The 20,058-nt window shown below is 47.7% G+C and overlaps 1 protein-coding gene and 2 non-coding genes across 3 annotated transcripts; all 3 read left to right on the plus strand.

Annotated features, from left to right (window-relative positions):
• Positions 1–491: 491 nt before the first annotated feature.
• On the plus strand, positions 492–16,402 carry DAGLB (diacylglycerol lipase beta). Its single transcript, XM_056866324.1, has 15 exons — positions 492–621; positions 1,378–1,529; positions 2,639–2,813; positions 2,899–3,160; positions 4,334–4,459; positions 5,326–5,453; positions 6,638–6,764; positions 9,199–9,282; positions 10,479–10,556; positions 11,355–11,435; positions 11,637–11,764; positions 12,932–13,000; positions 13,717–13,789; positions 15,325–15,578; positions 16,207–16,402. Exons 1-15 carry the CDS (start codon positions 527–529, stop codon positions 16,400–16,402), a joined length of 2,028 nt encoding a protein of 675 aa, XP_056722302.1. The 5' UTR covers positions 492–526.
• Positions 2,281–2,349, plus strand: TRNAA-UGC (transfer RNA alanine (anticodon UGC)). The gene has a single exon. It is a non-coding gene; the product is annotated as a tRNA-Ala (tRNA).
• TRNAG-GCC (transfer RNA glycine (anticodon GCC)) lies at positions 8,196–8,270 on the plus strand. The gene has a single exon. It is a non-coding gene; the product is annotated as a tRNA-Gly (tRNA).
• Positions 16,403–20,058: the final 3,656 nt, after the last annotated feature.

Below are 20,058 nucleotides of genomic sequence, written 5' to 3' on the forward strand. Positions count from 1 at the left end.
TTTCAACCAGAGGCTAGATGGCCATCTGTCAGCAATGCTGATTCAATGACCTTAGGCAGTTCATGAGTGGGAGGGTATCTTGGCCATCTTCTGGGAATGGAGATGGGGTCACTGGGGTGTGGTGGGAGGGTAGTTGTGAATTTCCTGCATTCTAGAGGGGTTGGACTAGATGACCCTGTTAGTCCCTTCCAACTCTCTGATTCTAGGTGGCTTTTGTGTCGTATCTGTGTGCACTGAATGGTTGAGGGAAAGGTGGGCTCCATGCTAGAGATCATTAGGAAAGGGTTTGAAAATAAAACCGCCCATGTTGTGATGCTTGTGGAACGTCATTTAGCATCTTGTTTTCGATCCTGACCGGCATCTGTGAAAAAAGGTATTGCAGAGCTGGGAAACGTGCAGAAGAAAAGCAGCCGTGCCAATGAAGGGGTGGGACGGCGACTTGAGCAGAAGTGCGCCCGGGAAGATCCTTTAGCTATCTCTGTTCTTCTGCAGGAGGTGAGGCGCGTTAACAGGCAGGGTCTCCGCAATGCCTGGGGTGGTGATGTTCGGGAGGCGCTGGGCCATTGGCAGCGATGACTTTGTCTTCCCAGGAGCCTTCGAACTTTTCATCAGAATGAGCTGGTAAGGACGCCCACTTCACACTGTGGCATTCTGCCCTTTGCAGAGCGCATAAACCTTACGTCATTTCTCAAACCTGAGATGCTGGGAAGGAAGTCAGTGTGCATGTCCCACCTGTTCACCTGGCATGACTCCCAACTGAAACGATGCTGGAGGTTTCAAGAATAAATAATTTGTAATTGAAAAAAGATATTCAGGAGACAGAGAACTAGAGGAGAGGCCCAACACAAGCCTAAATGAGCAAGAGAGAAGCCACAAAGTTGGGTGGGATATAACCACCGGCTTGAACGCTTTTTGGCATTTCTCAACACGGAAGTATGAGCTACTCTAGGCAAGCACCAACCTCCGCAAGTGCTCTGTTTCTGGAAGAGCTAACTGCTTGCGTCACGTTAATTGGTTGTTACGCTTCAAGAGATGGTTTAATTGATACTGTATGTGGAAGGGAGATTACTTTATTGGTTTAAATATGTCTGGCCTATTTTGAATGGCAGGTGCTGCAGTTAAGGATCTGCCGTGACTTTTTTTTTTTTGCCTCTGCTGCAGAAAAACTGCTACAGACTCTAGTGAGATTCTTCAGACAATCTGATCGAACGGATTAGATTTCTGTCTCCCTGGGTTCGTGTGTGTGTCTGTATTCACCGCTGTGAATTTAGATTAAGATGTTTCTCTGCCAGGGTTTCCGAACATTCCTTCCTCACTGATGCCTTTGTATTTTATTTTATTTTGCTCTTTAATCCTTCTTTAATTTCCTCCCCATAGGTGGATTGGTATTCTGGTTTTGTATGCGATGCACAAGTCGCAATTGGACTGTCCTGGTGGGAGGCTGTTGCACAGTTACCTTCTGGTCCTCCTCATTCTCTTGGCAGTCATCATATCTGCTTTATTATCTATTGTGTATATCAGCATGCAAGGTAAATGGCACCTGAGAGTACGTTATGGTTACAGAAAAATTGCAGTACGGTCTACTCTAAGCAGAGTTTTACCCTTCTAAGCCCATTGATTTCAATGCTTCGTGCATCTGATGAAGTGGGTTCTGCCTCACAAAAGAAAAGCTTAGGTTGTGGAAAACATGTTAGAGCCAGCATGGTGTAGTGGTTAAGATTAGTGGTTTGGAGCGGTGAACTTTAATCGGGAGAACCAGGTTTGATCCCCCACTCCTCCACATGAGCGGTGGACGCTAATCTGGTGAACCCAGTTGGTTTCCTCACTCCTACACATGAAGCCAGCTGGGTGACCTTGGGCTAGTCACAGCTCTCTTCGAGCTCTCTCAGCCACACCTACCCCACAGGGTGTCTGTTGTGGAGAGGGGAAGGTGATTGTAAGCCGGTTTGATTCTGCCTTAAGTGGTAGAGAAAGTCAGCATATAAAAACCAACTCTTCTTCTTAAGGTACCACAAGACCTTAAGGAACCACAGCTACTCTTGGAATTTGTACAGCTAAAGCATAATGCTATGTGCATTTTTGTTAACAGAAAAAAAAGATTGGTGCTGTAAACAGTCCATTATAACATGAAAGGGAACAAAAAAGTTTGGATTCTCCACACACACCCCTTTCTCTGTTAGTTACAAGTCTACAGTACTCATAAGGTTGTGTGTGTGTGTTTTCTTTTGATTAATTGTATCTTGTATTACTGTGTACCTAGGGGATTGTACCTAGGGAGGGGCCGTGGCTCAATGGTAGAGCATCTGCTTTGCAAGCAGAAGGTCCCAGGTTCAATCCCTGGCATCTCCAGTTAGAGGGACGAGGCAAGTAGGTGATGTGGAAGACCTCTTCCGGTCTGAGTAGACAATACTGACTTTGATGGACCAAGGGTCTGATTCAGTAGAAGGCAGCTTCATGTGTTCATGTGAGTGCCCTGATATAGAAAGCTCTTCCTTCTCTGTGGAAGACCTGATTCGCTGCTTTAGAGAATGACACGTCACCCACTTTTGCTGTTTGTCATAGTAAAATAATGCTTCTGCTCTGAAAACTTCTGGACTCATTTTATTTGTATGCCACTCACTACAGCTATACATTTCAGGAACAATTTCCAATCCTGGACCGAGGAAGTCCCTTCCTAAACTACTCTACCTGCGCCTGGCCCTCTTCTTGCCCGAGCTGATCTGGGCTATTGTGGGAGCCATTTGGGTGTCGGACCACCGCATCAGTTGTGACAGGACGGTGATAAACGCCATTTTTGGGACAGTGATTGCGAGGTAAGGATGTTCACCTCTGTTTGCCGACTAGCTGTTTCAACTTTGACCTGCATTGATGTGGCTCCTCTTCCTCTTTGCTCGGCAGCTGGATAATCGTTGTCTTCACCGTCGTGGCGGTTGTCGTAGTCTTCGATCCGCTTGGCGGGAAAAAGACCCTGACCCTCTCTGACTGTCCCAGTCGCAACTTGGAGAGCAGCCAGTCAGACCAGCTGTTTTACAATGTCAAGAAGACAGCAACTCGAGTCTGGGAGAAAAGGATTCGGTTACTGTGTTGCTGCATCGTGCAAAACGACGACCACAGGGTTGCTTTCACCAGCATCGCTGAGCTCTTCCGCAGCTACTTCTCAGTAAGAAGGGAGGCATTATGGTGGTGGTGGAAAGGGCCATCAAGTCACAGCGGACTTACGGCGACCCTGTAGGGTTTAAGGCAAGAGACGCTGAGAGGTGGTTTGCCATCGCCTGCCTCTGCGTCACGACCCCGGTATTCCTTGGAGGTCTCTCATCCAAATACTGGAGACCAAGTCCTATGAGGAAAGGTTGAAGGAGCTGGGTATGTTTAGCCTGAAGAGGAGAAGACTGATAGGGGATATGATAACCATCTTCAAGTACTCGAAGGGCTGTCATATAGAGGAGGGTGCCGAGTTGTTTTCTGTTGCCCCACAAGGTCAGACCAGAACCAGTGGGTTGAAATTAAATCAAAAGAGTTTCCGTCTAGACATTACGAAGAATTTTCTAACGGTTAGAGTGGTTCCTCAGTGGAGCAGGCTTCCTCAGGAGGTGGTGAGCTCTCCTTCCCTGGAGGTTTTTAAGCAGAGGTTAGATGGCCATCTGTCAGCAATGCTGTTTCTTTTACCTTAAACAGATCATGAGAGGGAGGACATCTTAGCCATCTTCTGGGCATGGAGTAGGGGTCACTGGGGGTGTGGGGAGATAGTTGGGAATTTCCTGCATTGTGCAGGGGGTTGGACTAGATGACCCTGGTGGTCCCTTCCAACTATGATTCTATGACTTGCCAGGGCTGACTTGGCTCCGCTTCCGAGATCTGATGAGATTGGGCTAGCCTGGGCCATCTAGGTCAGGGCGGGGTCATGATAGACTTCATCTGGAAGTTGGCAACCCTAATTTAAACCTGTGTGTTTGTATGAAGTGGTGTCAAGTTGCAGCCAACTTATAGCAACCCCAACAAGAGACTTCCAAATTGCCTTCCTCTGTAAGGTCTTCCTTAGCGGTCTCCCTTCCAACTACCGACCTACTTACTTAGCTTTTTGCTTAGCTTCCAAGATCGGGCTATACCATGCAGCCTTCCCTGCCAATGTAATCCTAGGTCTTCTCAGTCCTAGCCTGACACCCCTAACCATTGCACCCTACTGGCTCACACTGAGTGAACGTCTGTCTGGAGGCAATATAATATCAAGATTTTGGGAAGCATCTTGGTTTTGTTCCCAGGCACGTTCTGCAGATGCATGCACCTGTTTGCATCGGTTTCATGCCTGAAAGGATTCGTCCCTTTCTCTCTGCAGGACACCGACCTGGTGCCAAGTGATGTAGCAGCAGGCCTGACTCTGCTCCACCAGGAGCAAGACAAGGTAGAAAACTGCCCTAAAGAGCCTGAGGAAGTGCTGACTCGCTCCCCGCTGTCTCCTGCGGTAAGCCTCCCGGATCCTCGGAAAAACATCCGCTCTGAGACGAATGTATGGCTCTCTCAGCTGTTCTGGATGCATTGTGAGCTGCCCTAGCAAGTCTGTCTGTTGGAAACTTGTGAAATCCCAAAGCCAAAGGAACTGTGAGGCTAGTGTTGATGCCAGTCGTATCTGACGCTTTGGAGACACCTCTGAAAAGTAGAGCGTTCCTGCTTCCCCCTTCTGAGAGCCAGCATTGTGGTTAAGAGTGGTGGTTTGGAACGGTGGAGTTTGATCTGGAGAACCGGGTTTGATTCCCCACTCCTCCACATGAGCGGTGGAGGCTAATCTGGTGAACCAGGTCGGTTTCCCCACTCCTCCACCTGAAGCCTGCCGGGTGACCTTGGGCTAGTCACAGCTCTCTCAGAGCTCTCTCAGCTGCACCTACCTCACAGGGTGTCTAATGTACACCAGAATGGTCGCCTGTCTCTCCTGAAGAAATAAGTTAATTAATTCTTCACCTAAAACCAAGGAAAGCCCCGGGCCCAGATGTATTAGACTCAGAAGTACTTAAAGCAGATCCCAATTGGTGGGCACCCTTATTGGCTCAATTGTTCACTTGGGTGGACAGAACTGGCATTATGCCAGAGGCATGGACCAGAGCGATATTGGTTCCCATTCACAAAAAGGGAGACCATACAATTCCATCGAACTTTAGACCAATTAGTCTCCTTTCGATCACAGGGAAACTCTATGTTAAACTGAGCTCCGCACTGGCTCCATCTGGCCAGGAACTCTGCATTACGGGTGCTGCCTCGATTCTGTTCATTTTCTTTACATTGGAAACAACAGGCCACCATAAACTGCAGCTTGTCTCCCTGCTCTTTCCCCAGGTGGACGATCTGGACACCGAGATAGAAAATGCTGCTCACTATATGAAGTTTGCCGAAGCCGCTTACGGCTGGCCGTACTACATCTGGACTAATCCTTTCACGGCGCTCTGTAAGCTTAAAGGTGACTGGTAGGTTGGCACGCAGCCTGAGGAGTCCGTTCAGTCGACGTTCTCCAAGTTCCACCTTGACCATAAATGTCTGTAAGGGAAGTTTAGGGGAGGGGCCGTGGCTCAGCGGTAGAGCATCTGCGTGGCATGCAGAAGGTCCCAGGTTCAATCCCCGGCATCTCCAGTTAAAGAGATTGGCAAGTAGGTGATGGGAAAGGCCTCTGCCTGAGATCCTGGAGAGCCGCTGCCAGTCTTGAGTAGACAATACTGACTTTGATGGACCAAGGGTCTGATTCAGTATAAGGCAGCCTCATGTGTTCAAGCTACTACGGTCTGTGGAGGGTCAGGCTCCCCAAATCCCCTGGCTGTCCAGGCCTTTTCTCAGAATTTGAAAGGAAGGGCTTACATCAAGGGTGTCAAACATAAGGCCCGCAGGCTGGATCCGGCCCCTTGAGAGCTCTTATCCAGCCCACGAGCCAACCCCCCCACTGTAAATCTGGCCTGGTGAGGCATGGCCATGCCCGACCAAGTGACATTTATGTCATATCCGGCCCTCGTAACAATTGATTTCGGCACCCCTGGCTTACATTTCTCTCCCCTGCACCTCCAAGCCTTTAGAGTATGGCAGGGAGATGGAGGAGTTCATCTCTGGCTGCCTGCAGGCCGCTCTTTAAACAGAGCACGACGATCCACACGCACTTCCCGGTGCCTGTCATAAATCATCGGGAGCCTGCTGGCAGTCCTTCCTGCATTACTGGTTGCTGTCAAAACTGGCTGGGCCATCTCCTTGCAGCCGTGTTTGGTCAGTCATGGTCTTGCAGAGGGTGGGAAGCGCCAGCGTCATGAAAGGGGGCTGCAGCGTTAGGGTGGAAGGCTACCTGTCCTAGGCTGACAGGCTCAGTCGTGCCTGGGACCATAGGCGTGGCTGCCCCTGGACAATTGTGTGAAAACACACACACACACAATCAAAAGGCACTTGAGAAAGGCGTACTGTTGGACTGGCCTACTGGAAATCAAATGTAAATATGAACATTTCCTATCATGAGCTGTATATGTCTTTAAGAATCCTGGCAGCTACTTTGCTGCTTGTGGGGTCACGTGCCAGGAAATGTAGACTGTATTTTGGAGGATCAGGTGTGCTTCTCGGAAGGACATCCCACTGGTTTGAATTTTCAAGTCTCGCTGTTGGTTGTCTTGTTTCTCAGTTGTAGAGGCAACCCTGTGGAGACAGATATCATCGGTGGCGACTGTCTGAACATGCACTTTGGATCCATCTTAAAAATAACGGGACTGCAGTACCGAGACTTCATCCACATCAGCTTTCACAATAGAGTATGTCATTTTGACGGATTAGATTTGTATGTGTGTGTGTGTTCATTCTTTGTGATTTCTTGATTGGCATGGAAACACAAGAGTTTCCAGTGGGTGGGAAGCCATGGATGCAAGGGGTCTTCATCCCATCCCATGGCAGGAAGTTCTGCGGCTTGATGTTGCATTCATTTTATACACAAAGAACTTGACCTCATGAGAATGCCTGGAAAGGCTTTAGTGACCAAAAACTTCAGAGTTCAAACAGTTGTGTTTCTATCACATTGTGGCCTTCTCTGCCTAATCACTTTTAACAATGACTAGGAAACATCATTCCTTGTTCAAAATACAAACTGGTGCAGTGGTTAAGAGTGGTGGTTTGGAGCTGTGGACTCTGATCTGGAGAACCGGCTTTGATTCCCCACTCCACATGAGCGGCGGACGCTGATCTGGTGAACTGGGTTGGTTTCCCCACTCCTACACATGAAGCCAGCTAGGTGACCTTGGGCTAGTCACAGTTCTCTTAGAGCTCTCTCAGCCTCACCTACCTCACAGGGTGTGTCTCTTGTGGCCGGTTTGATTCTTCCTTAAGTGGTAGAGAAAGTCGGCATGTAAAAACCAACTCTTCTTCTTAACTGATCCTACTGCTGTGTTCCTTGCGCCCTGCAGCCAGTTTCCAGCAACTGAAGGGTATCTCTGTCAGCAGAGGAGTGCTTTTTGCCAATTCTTCCCTTGGTTTTGACCCCTGGGCTGTTCCTAAGCTCTGGCTCCAGCCTGGTGGAGCTCTCTGTCAAGTGAGACCTGGGCCCTGCGGGTCTCGGCTCAATTTCGCAGGGCCTGCAAGACTGAGATGTTCCACCAGGCCTGTGGTTGAGGGCAGGGATGGTTCCATCTCAGCTAGCTTCCCTACCCGACTCCAGTTTTATTCCTACCCTCTCCCTCCTCCTCCTCCTTGGCTGACTGTCACTGGAGTTAACCTGAGAGTCACCATCTGGAATCTTTAGAACTGTTGAAATTTTTAGGTTTTTAATTAATAGGCTTTAAGTATAATCTATTGTATTTACTACGATGCATTGCTGTTATACTGTTATTTTCTGGTTGTGAGCCGCCCTGAGCCTGACTCTGGTCGAGAAACGGTAGGATAAAAAACTAAGAAATGAAATTAAATGGGCCCCTGCCCAGTGGAATAATCTCTCCAATGAGACCAGGGCCCTTCGGAACCTTATCGAGTTCCGCAGGGCCTGTTAGGGGCCATGGCTCAGTGGTAGAGCATTTGCTTGACATGCAGAAGGTCCCAGGTTCCATCATCGGCATCTCCAGTTAAAGGGACTAGGCAAGGAGGGATGTGGAAAACCTTTGCCTGAGACCCTGGAGAGCTGCTGCCGGTCTGAGTAGACAAATACTGACTTTGATGGACCAAGGGTTTGAATCTGTATAAGGCAGCTTCATATTAGTGGAGGGGCTGTGGCTCAGTGGTAGAGCATCTGCTTGCCATGCAGACGGTCCCAGGTTCAATCCCTGGCCTCTCCAGTTCAAGGGACTAGGCAAGTAGGTGATGTGAAAGACCTCTGCCTGAGACCCTAGAGAGCCACTGCCAGATTGAGTAGACAGTAGACAATACTGACTTTGAGGGACCGAGGGTCTGACTCAGTATAAGGCAGTTTCATGTGTTCAAGACAGAACTACTCCACCAGGCCTGTGGTTGAGGTCAGCTACAGTTTCCTTCATACAGTTTCCTCCCTACCCTACTCCACCCTGCCTGAATGCTTCCATCTCATGGACAGGTTCTGCCTCTTACTTGAACCACCTGCAGGCCCTGCTGTGGTCTTATGTCACAGTTAAATGCCCCGGAGATAGATGTGATCTCTGTGGTTTTACAGGGCTGTTTCTAATTCATTGTTTTAATAGGCTTATGAAGTGTTACTGCATTTATTACCAAGCAAGCTGCCCTGAGCCCGGCTTTTGCCAGGGAGGGTGGGCTATAAGACTAATAAATAAATGCATAAATGAAGGAATGCTCCCTCCCCGAGCTCTAGCAATAGAATTTCATGGGCTTCATGGGCGGCAGCAGTGGGGGAAGTGGGAAAAACCCTGCCCCGTTTCGCTTGTTGATTGGGCAGGGTCCAGGTCATAAGGTGAAATTGACTATAAGGTGAAATTGACTATAAGGTGTTAATTGACTGTTGATGTGATGGCCACCAGCATAAATGGCTTTTTATTGGGGACACTTACACGGAAGATGTGTCTGTCTGTGGCCACTAACATGATGGCTAAAAGTGCGACTTCCATACGCAGAGATGATTGTCAGGGAGAGATACCAAAATTAAGTGGATATCTCCCTTGTGATTTGCTTTATATAAACCCTCCTGGAGGCATCTGAGGGCAGTTCTGAACTAAAGTAGCTCCCCACAGCGAGTGGGGTCCCTCCCTTTTTCACGCATCCTTTCTTGCATTTCAGATTTTTGAGATCCCCTTCTTTGTTGCGCTGGATCACAAGAAAGAGGCAATCGTGGTTGCTGTGAGAGGGACTTTGTCCTTTGAGGTAATGTTTTATTTGCACAACTCAGATGTGTGGATTTGCTGGTGGGTGATCAAAGGAGGTTCGTTCTGAAATGCGGAGGAAGCAACATGAGGTGGGGGTGGGGAGGAAATTGAGGTGGGGCTTAAGAGGCAGCCTCTGTGCACTAAGGCAATGAGATACCTGTACAAGAATAATATTGCTGTAAGTGGCTGCATAGAGCCCCGTGGCGCAGAGTGGTAAGCTGCAGTACTGCAGTCCAAGCTCTGCTCACGACCTGAGTTCAATCCCAACGGAAGTTGGTTTCAGGTAGCCGGCTCAAGGTTGACTCAGCCTTCCATCCTTCTGAGGGCGGTAAAACGAGGACCCAGCTTGCTGGGGGTAAAGGGAAGATGACTGGGGAAGGCACTGGCAAACCACCCCGTAAACAAAGTCTGCCTAGGAAACGTCGGGATGTGACGTCACCCCATGGATCAGGAATAACCTGGTGCTTGCACAGGGGGCCTTTACCTTTTACCTTTTAAGTGGCTGCATACATGAAATACTTGGTATGTGTGTATACACTGCCCTGTATAACGGGCCCCAACCTTTTTGAGCGTGTGGGCACATTTGCAATTCTGACACAGCACGGTGGGCTCAGCCACAAAATGGATGCTGCAGGAGGTGGAGCCAGCCCCGAAACGATCGCCACAGCTTAACTTTATTAACACAGATTAGGATCTTGTGCTGTGGTGGCAGCTGCCGCCAAAGCAACATTAAAAAAAAGTTTGCACAGCCAATCAGAAGCTGGGCAAAAGTCCTACTTGGTCCCGCCCATTTCCTAAAAACACGGCAGACATCAGAAGAGGTGTTGGCGAGCGCTGTGGTGCCCATGGGCACCATGTCGGGAACCCCTGCCGTATAACATACTTTATTTTCATGCCTATCAGCAGTGTTTTCGGTAAGTGCAAACCCAAGTTCAGGCAATGTGGGCATGTTTTGTGAGAAGACACCTTTTTATTTTGCAAATGTGATGTTCAGCGCCGTCTATGCTAAAACAAACCTGCAGCTTCCGATACAACATGCAAATATCTGAAGACACCCTAGTAGTCAGAAGTCTGCTGTGAGGATTCTCTCTTGGCTGCTGACATCTTCTCTGCGCAACTATGACAGTCGATCTCAACCAGATCCAGCCAGCAGTGAAAAATACTTCATCCGTGCTTCATTTTCTTTGTATTCAGGATGTCCTCACGGATCTCTCGGCAGATTGCGAAACCATAACTCTGGAAGATGTTCTGGAAAACGGTCTTGTACATAAGGTCGGCAAGTGTTTCTGGGAATTGTTTTCTAGTGAATCTAGTTAAGGAATAATGGATGTGGCGCGTTGTGAGTGAAAAAGAGCTATGCCATGAAATCAGTTGTCTAGCCCCCCCTCTCTCTCCCCCCTCCCTCTCTCTCTCTCTCTCTCTCTCTCTATGTTCTTGCTGAAGAGCCACCAGTAAAGCTAGTAGGGAACTGTAGTCCCATGTTTGTTTAGTTCTTGCCTTGGGTTTAGATTGTTCAAATTGTTGTCAGTAGCATTTGTCTTTCTGAATTTGGGTTGCTATTTGGGGAGGGGCCATGGCTCAGTGGCAGAGCATCTGCTTGGCATGCAGAAGGGTCCCAGGTTCAACCCCCAGTGGCATCTCCAGTTAAAGGGACCAGGCAAGTAGGTGATGTGAAAGGCCTCTACCTGAGACCCTGGAGAGCCGCTGCCGATCTGAGAAGACAATGCTGACTTTGATGGATGAGGGTTTGATTCAGTATAAGGCAGCTTCATGTGTTCAAGAGGCTGGTTCAGGAATTGAATGCATCCATAAGGGTGGTGTGTGTGTGTGTCGGGGGAGAGTTCTGTGCCTGCTGCCAGATTGGATGTCCCCACACTGGCAGGAGGAGAATTGTGGCAGACAGCTTGGGAGTAGAATGGGAGGATGACATGGGGGGGGCAGTTGTTGTTGAGGGGTGACCACTCCCAAAAGAGCTGCTGCCAAGGCTCCATGATTTGTACTGCAAACGCGGGCTGGTTTCTGGTGGCACTGCCTGTCGCTCCCATCAGCTTGTGATTCCGTGTCTCCTAGGGGATAACACAGGCTGCCAACTACATCTACAGAAAACTAATCAATGATGGGATTTTGAATCAAGCCTTCACCATCGCTCCCGTGAGTCGCAGTTGCCGTGTCCATACTTCCCTTTTCCTTGCGCGCCGCAGTGCGGTGTCGTGGCGCAGACGCTCTCCTGGTTGGCATGGGCTTTCCGGGGCTTTCCCAGCGTCTGCCCTGTGCATGCGCAAAGCGCGTTTTCCACCACTGAGCCATGGCACCTCTCCCTGCCTTTCTAACACCTCTGTTTTTTGCTTCTAGGAGTATAAGCTGGTCGTAGTTGGCCACAGCTTAGGAGCAGGAACTGCCTCCATACTGGCCATCATGCTCAAAAATGCTTTCCCGACACTGAGATGTTATGCCTTTTCTCCACCGGGTGGCTTATTGAGGTAAGAGGCAGTTTTTATATTTCTACTTTAGAGGCAGATGTATAAAAATCCACGAAGAAGCATGAGAGAATCCCCACCCAGATTGTGTGTGTGTAAAGTAATGTCAAGTCATAGCTGACTTATGGTGACCCCAGCAAGGTGCTTTCAAGGCAAGTGAGAAGCAGAGGTGGTTGGCCATTGCCTTCCTCGGAGGTTTCCCTTCCACGTACTGACCCTGCTTAGCTTCCAAGATGCGACGAGATCGGGCTGTACCATGCTGCCTTCCCTCCCACCAGATTGTGTGTGTGTTAAGTGCTGCCAAGTCGCTTCCGACTCATGGCGACCTTATGAATCAATGTCCTCCAAAATGACCTCTCCTTGACAGCCTTGCTCAGATCTTGCAAATCGAGGGCTGTGGCTTCCTTTAGTGAGTCCATCCATCTCTTGTTGGGTCTTCTTCTTTTCCTGCTGCCTTCAACTTTTCCTAGCATGACTGTCTTTTCCAGTGACTGGAAAAGACCAGATTGTGATAAATTTCAACGGGGGGAAAAATGGTAACCGTTGTCCGTTTAGAAGGAATCGGTGTGAATTAGTCAGCTTTGGTTCTCATTGTAGGTTTTTCCCTGCAGACTTTTTTTTATATTCATTTTCTAAGGCTGATTTTCAGAATCGGTGACAGACCATGGGTTGGATCCAGCCAGCTTTTCCGCTGGTGAAAAAGGGAGGAGGGGTCCCACCTGACCATGAAAAAGGCAATGTTGGGTGTCGCGGGGCTCACACGGACTAAAACCATGTGCGATGGGGGCTGAGGTTGCGTGAAATAGCTGGCTGGACTCATAAGAGTTGGAAGGGGCCATGGAGGCCATCTAGTCCTCAATGCTGGATCATCCTAGATGTGTTTGTCCAGCCGTTGCTTAAAGACTGCCAGTGAGGGGGAGCTCACCACCACACTTACTGTAAAAAAATCTATTTCCTAATATCCAGCTGGTACCTTTCCACTCGTAATTTAAACCCATTCTTGCAAGTCCTATCCTCTGCTGCCAACAGGAACAGCTCCCTCCATGCTCATTTAAAATATGAGAAGCAAATGTTGGTTGGAACACTGGTATGAAGGCTCAAGCCTGTGCTGGTAACTCAACCTACCACCAGCTTAACATGTACTTCTTTCTTTTCCCTCCCCATTTTAAGTAAATCACTTGCGGATTACACTAAGCAGTTCATCATCTCCGTCATTGTTGGCAAGGATGTTGTCCCAAGGTAAGGATTCCAAACTGTGAGGCTTTATTTGAAGAGGATGATCTTAGTGAGCCAGCGTGGTGTAGTGGTTAAGAGCGGTGGTTTGGAGCCCTGTGACTGCAGTACTGCAGTCAAAAGCTCTGCTCACGACCTGAGTTCGATCCCAACAGAAGTTGGTTTCAGGTAGCTGGTTCAAGGTTGACTCAGCCTTCCATCCTTCCGAGGTCAGTAAAATGAGGACCCAGCTTGCTGGGGGTAAAGGGGAGATGACTGGGGAAGGCACTGGCAAATCACCCCGTAAATAAAGTCTGCCTAGGAAACGTCAGGATGTGACATCACCCCATGGGTCAGGAATGACCTGGTGCTTGCACAGGGGACCTTTACCTTTACCTTACCTTTTTTGGAGCGGTGGATCTGGAGAACTGGGTTTGATCCCCCATTCCTCTGCATGAGCGGCGGAGGCTAATCGGGTGAACTGGATTTGTTTCCCTGCTCCTCCAAGTGAAGCCAGCTGAGTGACCTTGGGCTAGTCACAGCTCTCTCAGCCCCACATACCTTACAGGGTGTCTGTTGTGGGGAGGGGAAGGGAAGGTGATTGTAAGCCGGTCTGATTCTTCCTTAAGTGGTAGAGAAAGTCGGCATATAAAAACCAATTCTTATTCTTCTTAGTTAGAGCCACTTTCTAAAGATGTCTCTCTCTCCTCCTCTCCCCCCCCCCATCACTGTGTATCAAACAGGTTAAGCATGGCCAATATGGAAGATCTGAAGAGAAGGATCATCAGGATAGTTGCAAACTGTAACAGGCCCAAGGTAAAAAAAAAATTAAAGAGAGCTGGGGTGGCAGCCTGGAGAGGCTGTGGCTCAGTGGCAGAGCATCTGCTTGGCATGCAAAAAGTCTCAGGTTCAATCCCCAGCATCTCCAGTTAAAGGGACTAGGCAAGGAGGTGATGTGAAAGACCTCTTTCTAAACCCTGGAGAGCCGCTGCCGGTCTGAGTAGACAATATTGACTTTGATGGACCAAGGGTCTGATTCAGTATAAGGCAGCTTCATGTGTTCATCCTAAGTTGGGGTTGGTCAGACTTTTTTTTTAACTTGCCTTCTGAACTTCTGCTACCCCCTCCCTTGACCCTCCCCGGCTTGAATCTGACATAAATGGACACACAGAGATTTTCTTGAGTAGTCTGGTGCTACGTAAAGAACTAGCTCTGTGCACTCAAGCAGGCTTAGGGATTTTTTTAAACTAGCAGTAGGTCCCCTTTGAAAATGTAGTTTCAAGTACAATTTGAGATGCAGTATTTTGGAATGTGTGTGGAGGGAGGAAGATCAGCCGTGAGTAAGAGGGGGAAAGTCAACTCCCATTTGACTAATATAAGCCTTAGCGGCCCTCCGTGAATCTGTACTGGCTTTGTGATAGAACGCTTTTATCAAAACTGACTTGTTCAAGATGTTTCGTCTTTGGATCTGATTTTCATTTTGCGTGGTGGGGGTGGAGACACAGATTCAAGCCAGTGTGGTGTAGTGTTTAAGAGCGGCAGCGGACTTTAATCTAGAGAACCAGGTTCAATTCCCCACTCCTCCATATGAAGCCTATTGGGCCAGTCGCAATTCTCTCAGAACTCTCTCAGCCCCACCTATCTCACAAGGTGCCTGTTGTGGGGAGAGGAAGGGATTGTGATTGTAAGCTGCTTTGAGACTCCAAGGGTAGAGAAAAGCAGGGTATAAAGACCAACTCTTCTTCTTCTACTCAAGAAACGCACACATCCTATTTTGGAAAAGCACAGAATTAGTGTAGGTGTTGATGTTCTTCAAAATGTGTGCTTTGATGTCAAAATTTACGTGTTTGGTAAAAAGGAACTCGATTTTAAGTTGAGATGGCAACCTTTATATGAAAGATATTCATCGGATTTTAATTCCTTGATTTTTTAGAGGATATAGTTAAGTTGATAAATTGAAAAATATAATACTTAGATTCAAATATAATTAGAAGATAGAATATAGAGTATATAAAATATAACCATATAGTGACTGATAGGGGACTAGAAAATACTAAATAAATATTTTTTACTTTTGGATACATTTTTTAACTTTCTGATAATAAAATAATCAGGGTAAGACAAGGATAGACGAAGGATGCTTGTATGTAATGTTTTAAAGTTACTTGGACACAGATATCAAGTCTTTATTATCATTTCCCCTTCCTTTCCCAACTTCTTTTCTGTACCCTCATTATAAAAAAAATTATATAAAAAAAAGATGCGTGCGCAAATCAGTACGATCCCACTTGCAAAAATGACTCTCATTTCTCACGTGTCCCTTCTATTCCACCCCCCCCCCCATCGTCCAGTACCAGATCCTGCTGCATGGATGCTGGTATGAAGTGTTTGGAGGAGACCCTGATAACTTCCCCACTGAACTGGATGGTCGAAACCAGGTTGCTCTGACCCAGCCTCTCCTTGCCGAAGAGAACCTCATGGGTCAGCGGTCACCTTCGTACACCTCTCTAGCTGGGGATGAGTCGCCTCTCAGTTCTCCTCGTTATCCTCCCTTGTTCCTCCCAGGCAGAATCATCCACATCATCGAAGAAAACAGCCCAAGGAGGTAAATAGGGGCCGTACCAATATGCTCCCTGCCTCCCCCCAGCATGGTGTAGTGGTTAAGAGCGGTGGTTTGGAGCGGTGGACTCTGATCTGGAGAACCAGGTTCGATTCCCCACTCCTCCACATGAGCGGTGGAGGCTACTCTGGTGGACTGGATTTGTTTCCCTACTCTTACACATGAAGCCAGCTGAGTGACTTTGGGCTAGTCACAGCTCTCTTCGAGCTCTCTCAGCCCCACCTATCTTACAGGGTGTCGGTTTGATTCTCAAGCGGTAGAGAAAATAGGCATATAAAAACCAACTCTTGCTTCTTCTTCCTTGCTTGCCCCTTCTCTATGGAGCTCATCACAGACTGATTGTTTCAAAGGGGATCTTTTCCTCAGTTTACCATATGAGATTTTTTTTTGAGACAAAAAGCTTTCCAGAACTAGGCAATATGAATAATTTGTGGAAACAGTCTTCTGCTGTCACCGTGCAAAGAATTATTTGGAGACTATAGCTGGGATGCATCCTTTTTATGTTTCTGCCAGCCTCAGTAGGCAATGCTGACTTTGACGGACCAAGGGTCTGATTTGGTACGAGGCACCTTCGTATGTGTTCATGTGCATACCCTTTATTTTTATTTTTCAGATGGTGCTCTTCAGATGTCAAGTACAGCGCGAGCTGGTCCAAAGAAACTGCTTTTGGCAACATTTTAATAAGTCCGAAAATGATAACGGATCACATGCCAGAGGTGGTGGTCAAAGCTCTGAACAGTGTGGCTCAGGAAAGCGCCTCCTGCATTTCCTGCCGGCCGCCAGGGGACCTCTCTACGAACATTGTGTAATTGCTGACGTAGGAGGACAAACGGCAGCGTGGGGCCTGCTGCTCCCCCACCCCACCCAAGCGTTCACAAGACCTGCTATTTTGTAAACTAATCTTAAATCATGCCTCAGCTAGAACCTGGGGGGAGGCGTGTCTGAACGATTTTAGGAAATGACAAATGCCTCATGCGGCGGAGGCACTTCTGGATTTGCCCAGCTGACTGGGTAACTTCGAGGTGAAGCAGCAAAGAATCCGACCAGTGACGTCAAAGGTGTGGCAGGGTTGCGGCTGAGTCGAATAGCTTGGCAGAGGAGGAATACAGGCGGCGGTTGGCGTAAGTAACCATGACGTCCCCAAGCTTTAGGCCTTTGTCCGCCACTCACATGGCAGAGGCTGTCCTAGATGAACTCGCGTTGTCTCCCATCACAAAGTGGGAAATTCCCAAATGAAAGGTGTGACCGGGAAAACAAAGTATTAAGTTGAAGACGTATATATCCCACAGGTGGGTAGAAGGAGGAGCTGAGAGAGATGGGTTGTGCTCATCACTCAAGTGTTGCACTATAATGGAAACTGCAAAAATATTTGATTCTCCTTCCTGCTGAAGGAAGGTTGTACTGTGGAAGCCTTTCTTGGGCTTAAAACGCTGGGTCGATACCCATGCGATACTCTTGTTTACACTATTGACCCTGCGGAATGCATATTTAAGAGTTAAAAATACCTATTTGGTTTCCAAATGGCAGGAGCCTGCGTGTAGCTTTCTGCAGTAGAGATAACCTTGAGAGCAAGGAGTCGGACTGACCCTGAGCCTGAAGTGTTTTGCTTTTCTTAAACCCCACTGAAGACTAAAAACTGGTCCAGTAAGCAGAAACCCAGGACACTTGTTCCGAGGCCGCTTCCTTCCGCGTGTGTACAGCGCCTTGCAGGTGGCAGAACAGACTGTACCCCCAATCAGACAATAGCCAAGAGGTTTATTTTTCGAAACTCCACCAGCTGACTGATTCCTTGTAAATTACCAACTTAGCCCAGCTTGCCAGGAGTCTATGGTGGAACCAGTTCCTGATGTTAAATTCAACGTGCTGGCGACCATCTTCGTATGTTGTAACAAAACTTCACAGGAGCCAAGTAGAGCTTTAAAGACTAACAAAATTGAGTCTTTAGGGGGCTCCTTGACTCCGGTCTGCCATCTCAGACTGCTGATTAGGCCTTGCAAAGGCAGGCAAGCGAAAATATTTCCCAGTGGGCCATGGAGCAAGAGGAGAACAGCAGGGCGGGAGGGAAAGACTTCTTGGATTGGATGTTCTCATTTATTTTGAGTCCCAAGCGCAAACTTAACCAGGTTAGCAGCGGCTATTAAATTTCTAGAGCCTTCCGCGCATACTGGTTCCTGGGTTCTTTTAGTAGCAATTCTTGTTTTAGTAAATATAAGCAAGCACAAATGTGCTTTCCCAGAGCACTGTTCGGTCCATATTTTTCTGCTTTCTATACATCTGTAACCTTCCCTGCCTGCCCCTGACATCTTTAAACTTTCTGAGGACTAGGGAGGTATGCAAGCCTTTTGGTCACTGTAAGCCGCAATTCTAGGTGTACGTACTGGAAAGTAAACTCCACTGAAACAAAGTGGGACTAACTTCTGAGTAAATACGCTTAATATCTGGCTTCATGTTGCCATTAAATACAAGATGTTGCAACTGGAACTGTCTGCAACATTCTGCGTGCAAGCACAATGGTTTCCCATAATGGAATTTATACTTCCTGGCTTTCACTACTTGGAGAGGGATAAAGAGAACTGCCCTAGACTGCCTTCTGTCTTCGCTGCAAGTCACTATGAAAAGAACAGTTGGGGGATTGAAATGCATTTTGTTAACCTATCGACAAATTGCTGAATCCACTCTGGAGGATGGGGGCAACCAAATTGCATGCTTAAAAATACAAGTTAATACAAGTACACCTTACAGGTATTATACTGCAATTGTGAAACGTTGAACATCATGTATTTGAATCTGTTTAAAACCAAGTTACCAAACTATTTTTTTTACTTTTGTTTCAATGAACACGAATCAGTTCTGCATTTAATGGTCCATTTATCTGCTTGAAGGATCGTTTGGACTGGTTAGCAAACTAAGTTTCTTTTTAAAAGCGCTTCTGGCCTGTATTCTTGACCATTTGATGTATCACAGGTGTCTCCCTGATGAAGTTTTTGATTACTGAACACAGCTCCCCGCAATATATCCTTTTCTGTGATAGTCCTAATTTTCATTAAAAAAGAGGAAAACCTGACTTCAAGGCACCGGCTTCCTCTTCTACTCGCAGCTCACGTGCTGTAAAAACTGCTGCCCTTGCTGTAGAAGCCAGTCAGAGCCTCTGTGGGCAGACCAAGCCCCTCATCAGTAACATGTTCTTAGCCATGCAGAGCAGAGTTTGTAAGAGGTTCTACAAAGGGAGCAAGGGGCCTTCTAGGGAAAGCATGGAAGGAAACTGAAAGGGGGGAATCAAAGGAATCGATAAAGAAACAGACTAGAATAGGTCACGAGGGGCAGCCCTCTGACTGTAGCAGAAGAAAAGGGCAAGAGTCCAGTAGCACCTTAAAGACTAACAACATTTCCGGCAGGGTATGAGCTTTCGTGAGCCATGGCTCACTTCTTCAGATATAGCTGAATAAGTGAGCTGTGGCTCACGAAAGCTCATACCCTGCCAGAAATGTTTATCAGTCTTTAAGGTGCTACCGGACTCTTGCTCTTTTCTAGACTAGAATAGGGTTTTAGGGTGGGAAAATAAAGCATTGTTTAAAGAGCAAGATCACACTGGGCTACCAGACTCATGGCGACAGCTGCTCACTTAAAGAGGAGGAATCCAGCACTAAGACCAGCCAGATGGGCAAACTGGTTCCATTGTACAGGAGCCTGTAACTTACATACTAAGTGGCAGCACTCAGCAGAACAGTAATAGAAGTCTGCTGTGATTTATCTCATGTGAGCCTATAGGACATTTTTGTAAGGCAGACAAGAACTTTCCTCATCAGTTCAGCATCTGGAGAGACCCCTGGTCTTCGTTATAATTCAGTAACCACAGAGAAGAACCTGCCTTTGCTTGTGGTTAAGCCGTCTCTCACTATTTCACAACCACAGCAAAATCCCTCTCAGACAGATGAACGAGAAGAGTTGAAATGTTAAATCTGCTCATGGTGGACACCGGAGGAAAAAGCACCCAGGGGTAGGACACACTGGGAGTGTAAACAATGGCTGTGAGACACCTTGGCTGATTTCCAGGCTCTGAATGGATGCTTCACAGAGTGCAATCCAGACACAAGCGACACCTCTTTCAGCATGTTTTTATGTACAGAATGGACAAAGTCAGAAGTGGGGACGGACTGTGGCTCAGTGGTAGAGCCTCTGCTTGACATGCAGAAGATCCCAGGTTCAATCCCCGGCATCTCCAGTTAAAGGGACCAGGCGAGCAGGTGATGTGAAAGACCTCTGCCGGTCTGAGTAGACAATACTGACTTTGATGGACCAAGGGTCTGATTCAGTAGAAGCAGCTTCATGTGTTCAAGTGAACTGCTATCAGCAGAAGTGGGGAATGCCTGAGATACTGCCAGCCACCAACTAAGTTAAGTGTAGCATTCTCAGACAACTGGCGATTAGTCTCGTTCTCCTTCCTGACCGACGACTTAGCCCAATC

Source organism: Euleptes europaea, chromosome 21 (genome assembly GCF_029931775.1).
Source record: "Euleptes europaea isolate rEulEur1 chromosome 21, rEulEur1.hap1, whole genome shotgun sequence".
NCBI lineage: Eukaryota > Metazoa > Chordata > Lepidosauria > Squamata > Sphaerodactylidae > Euleptes > Euleptes europaea.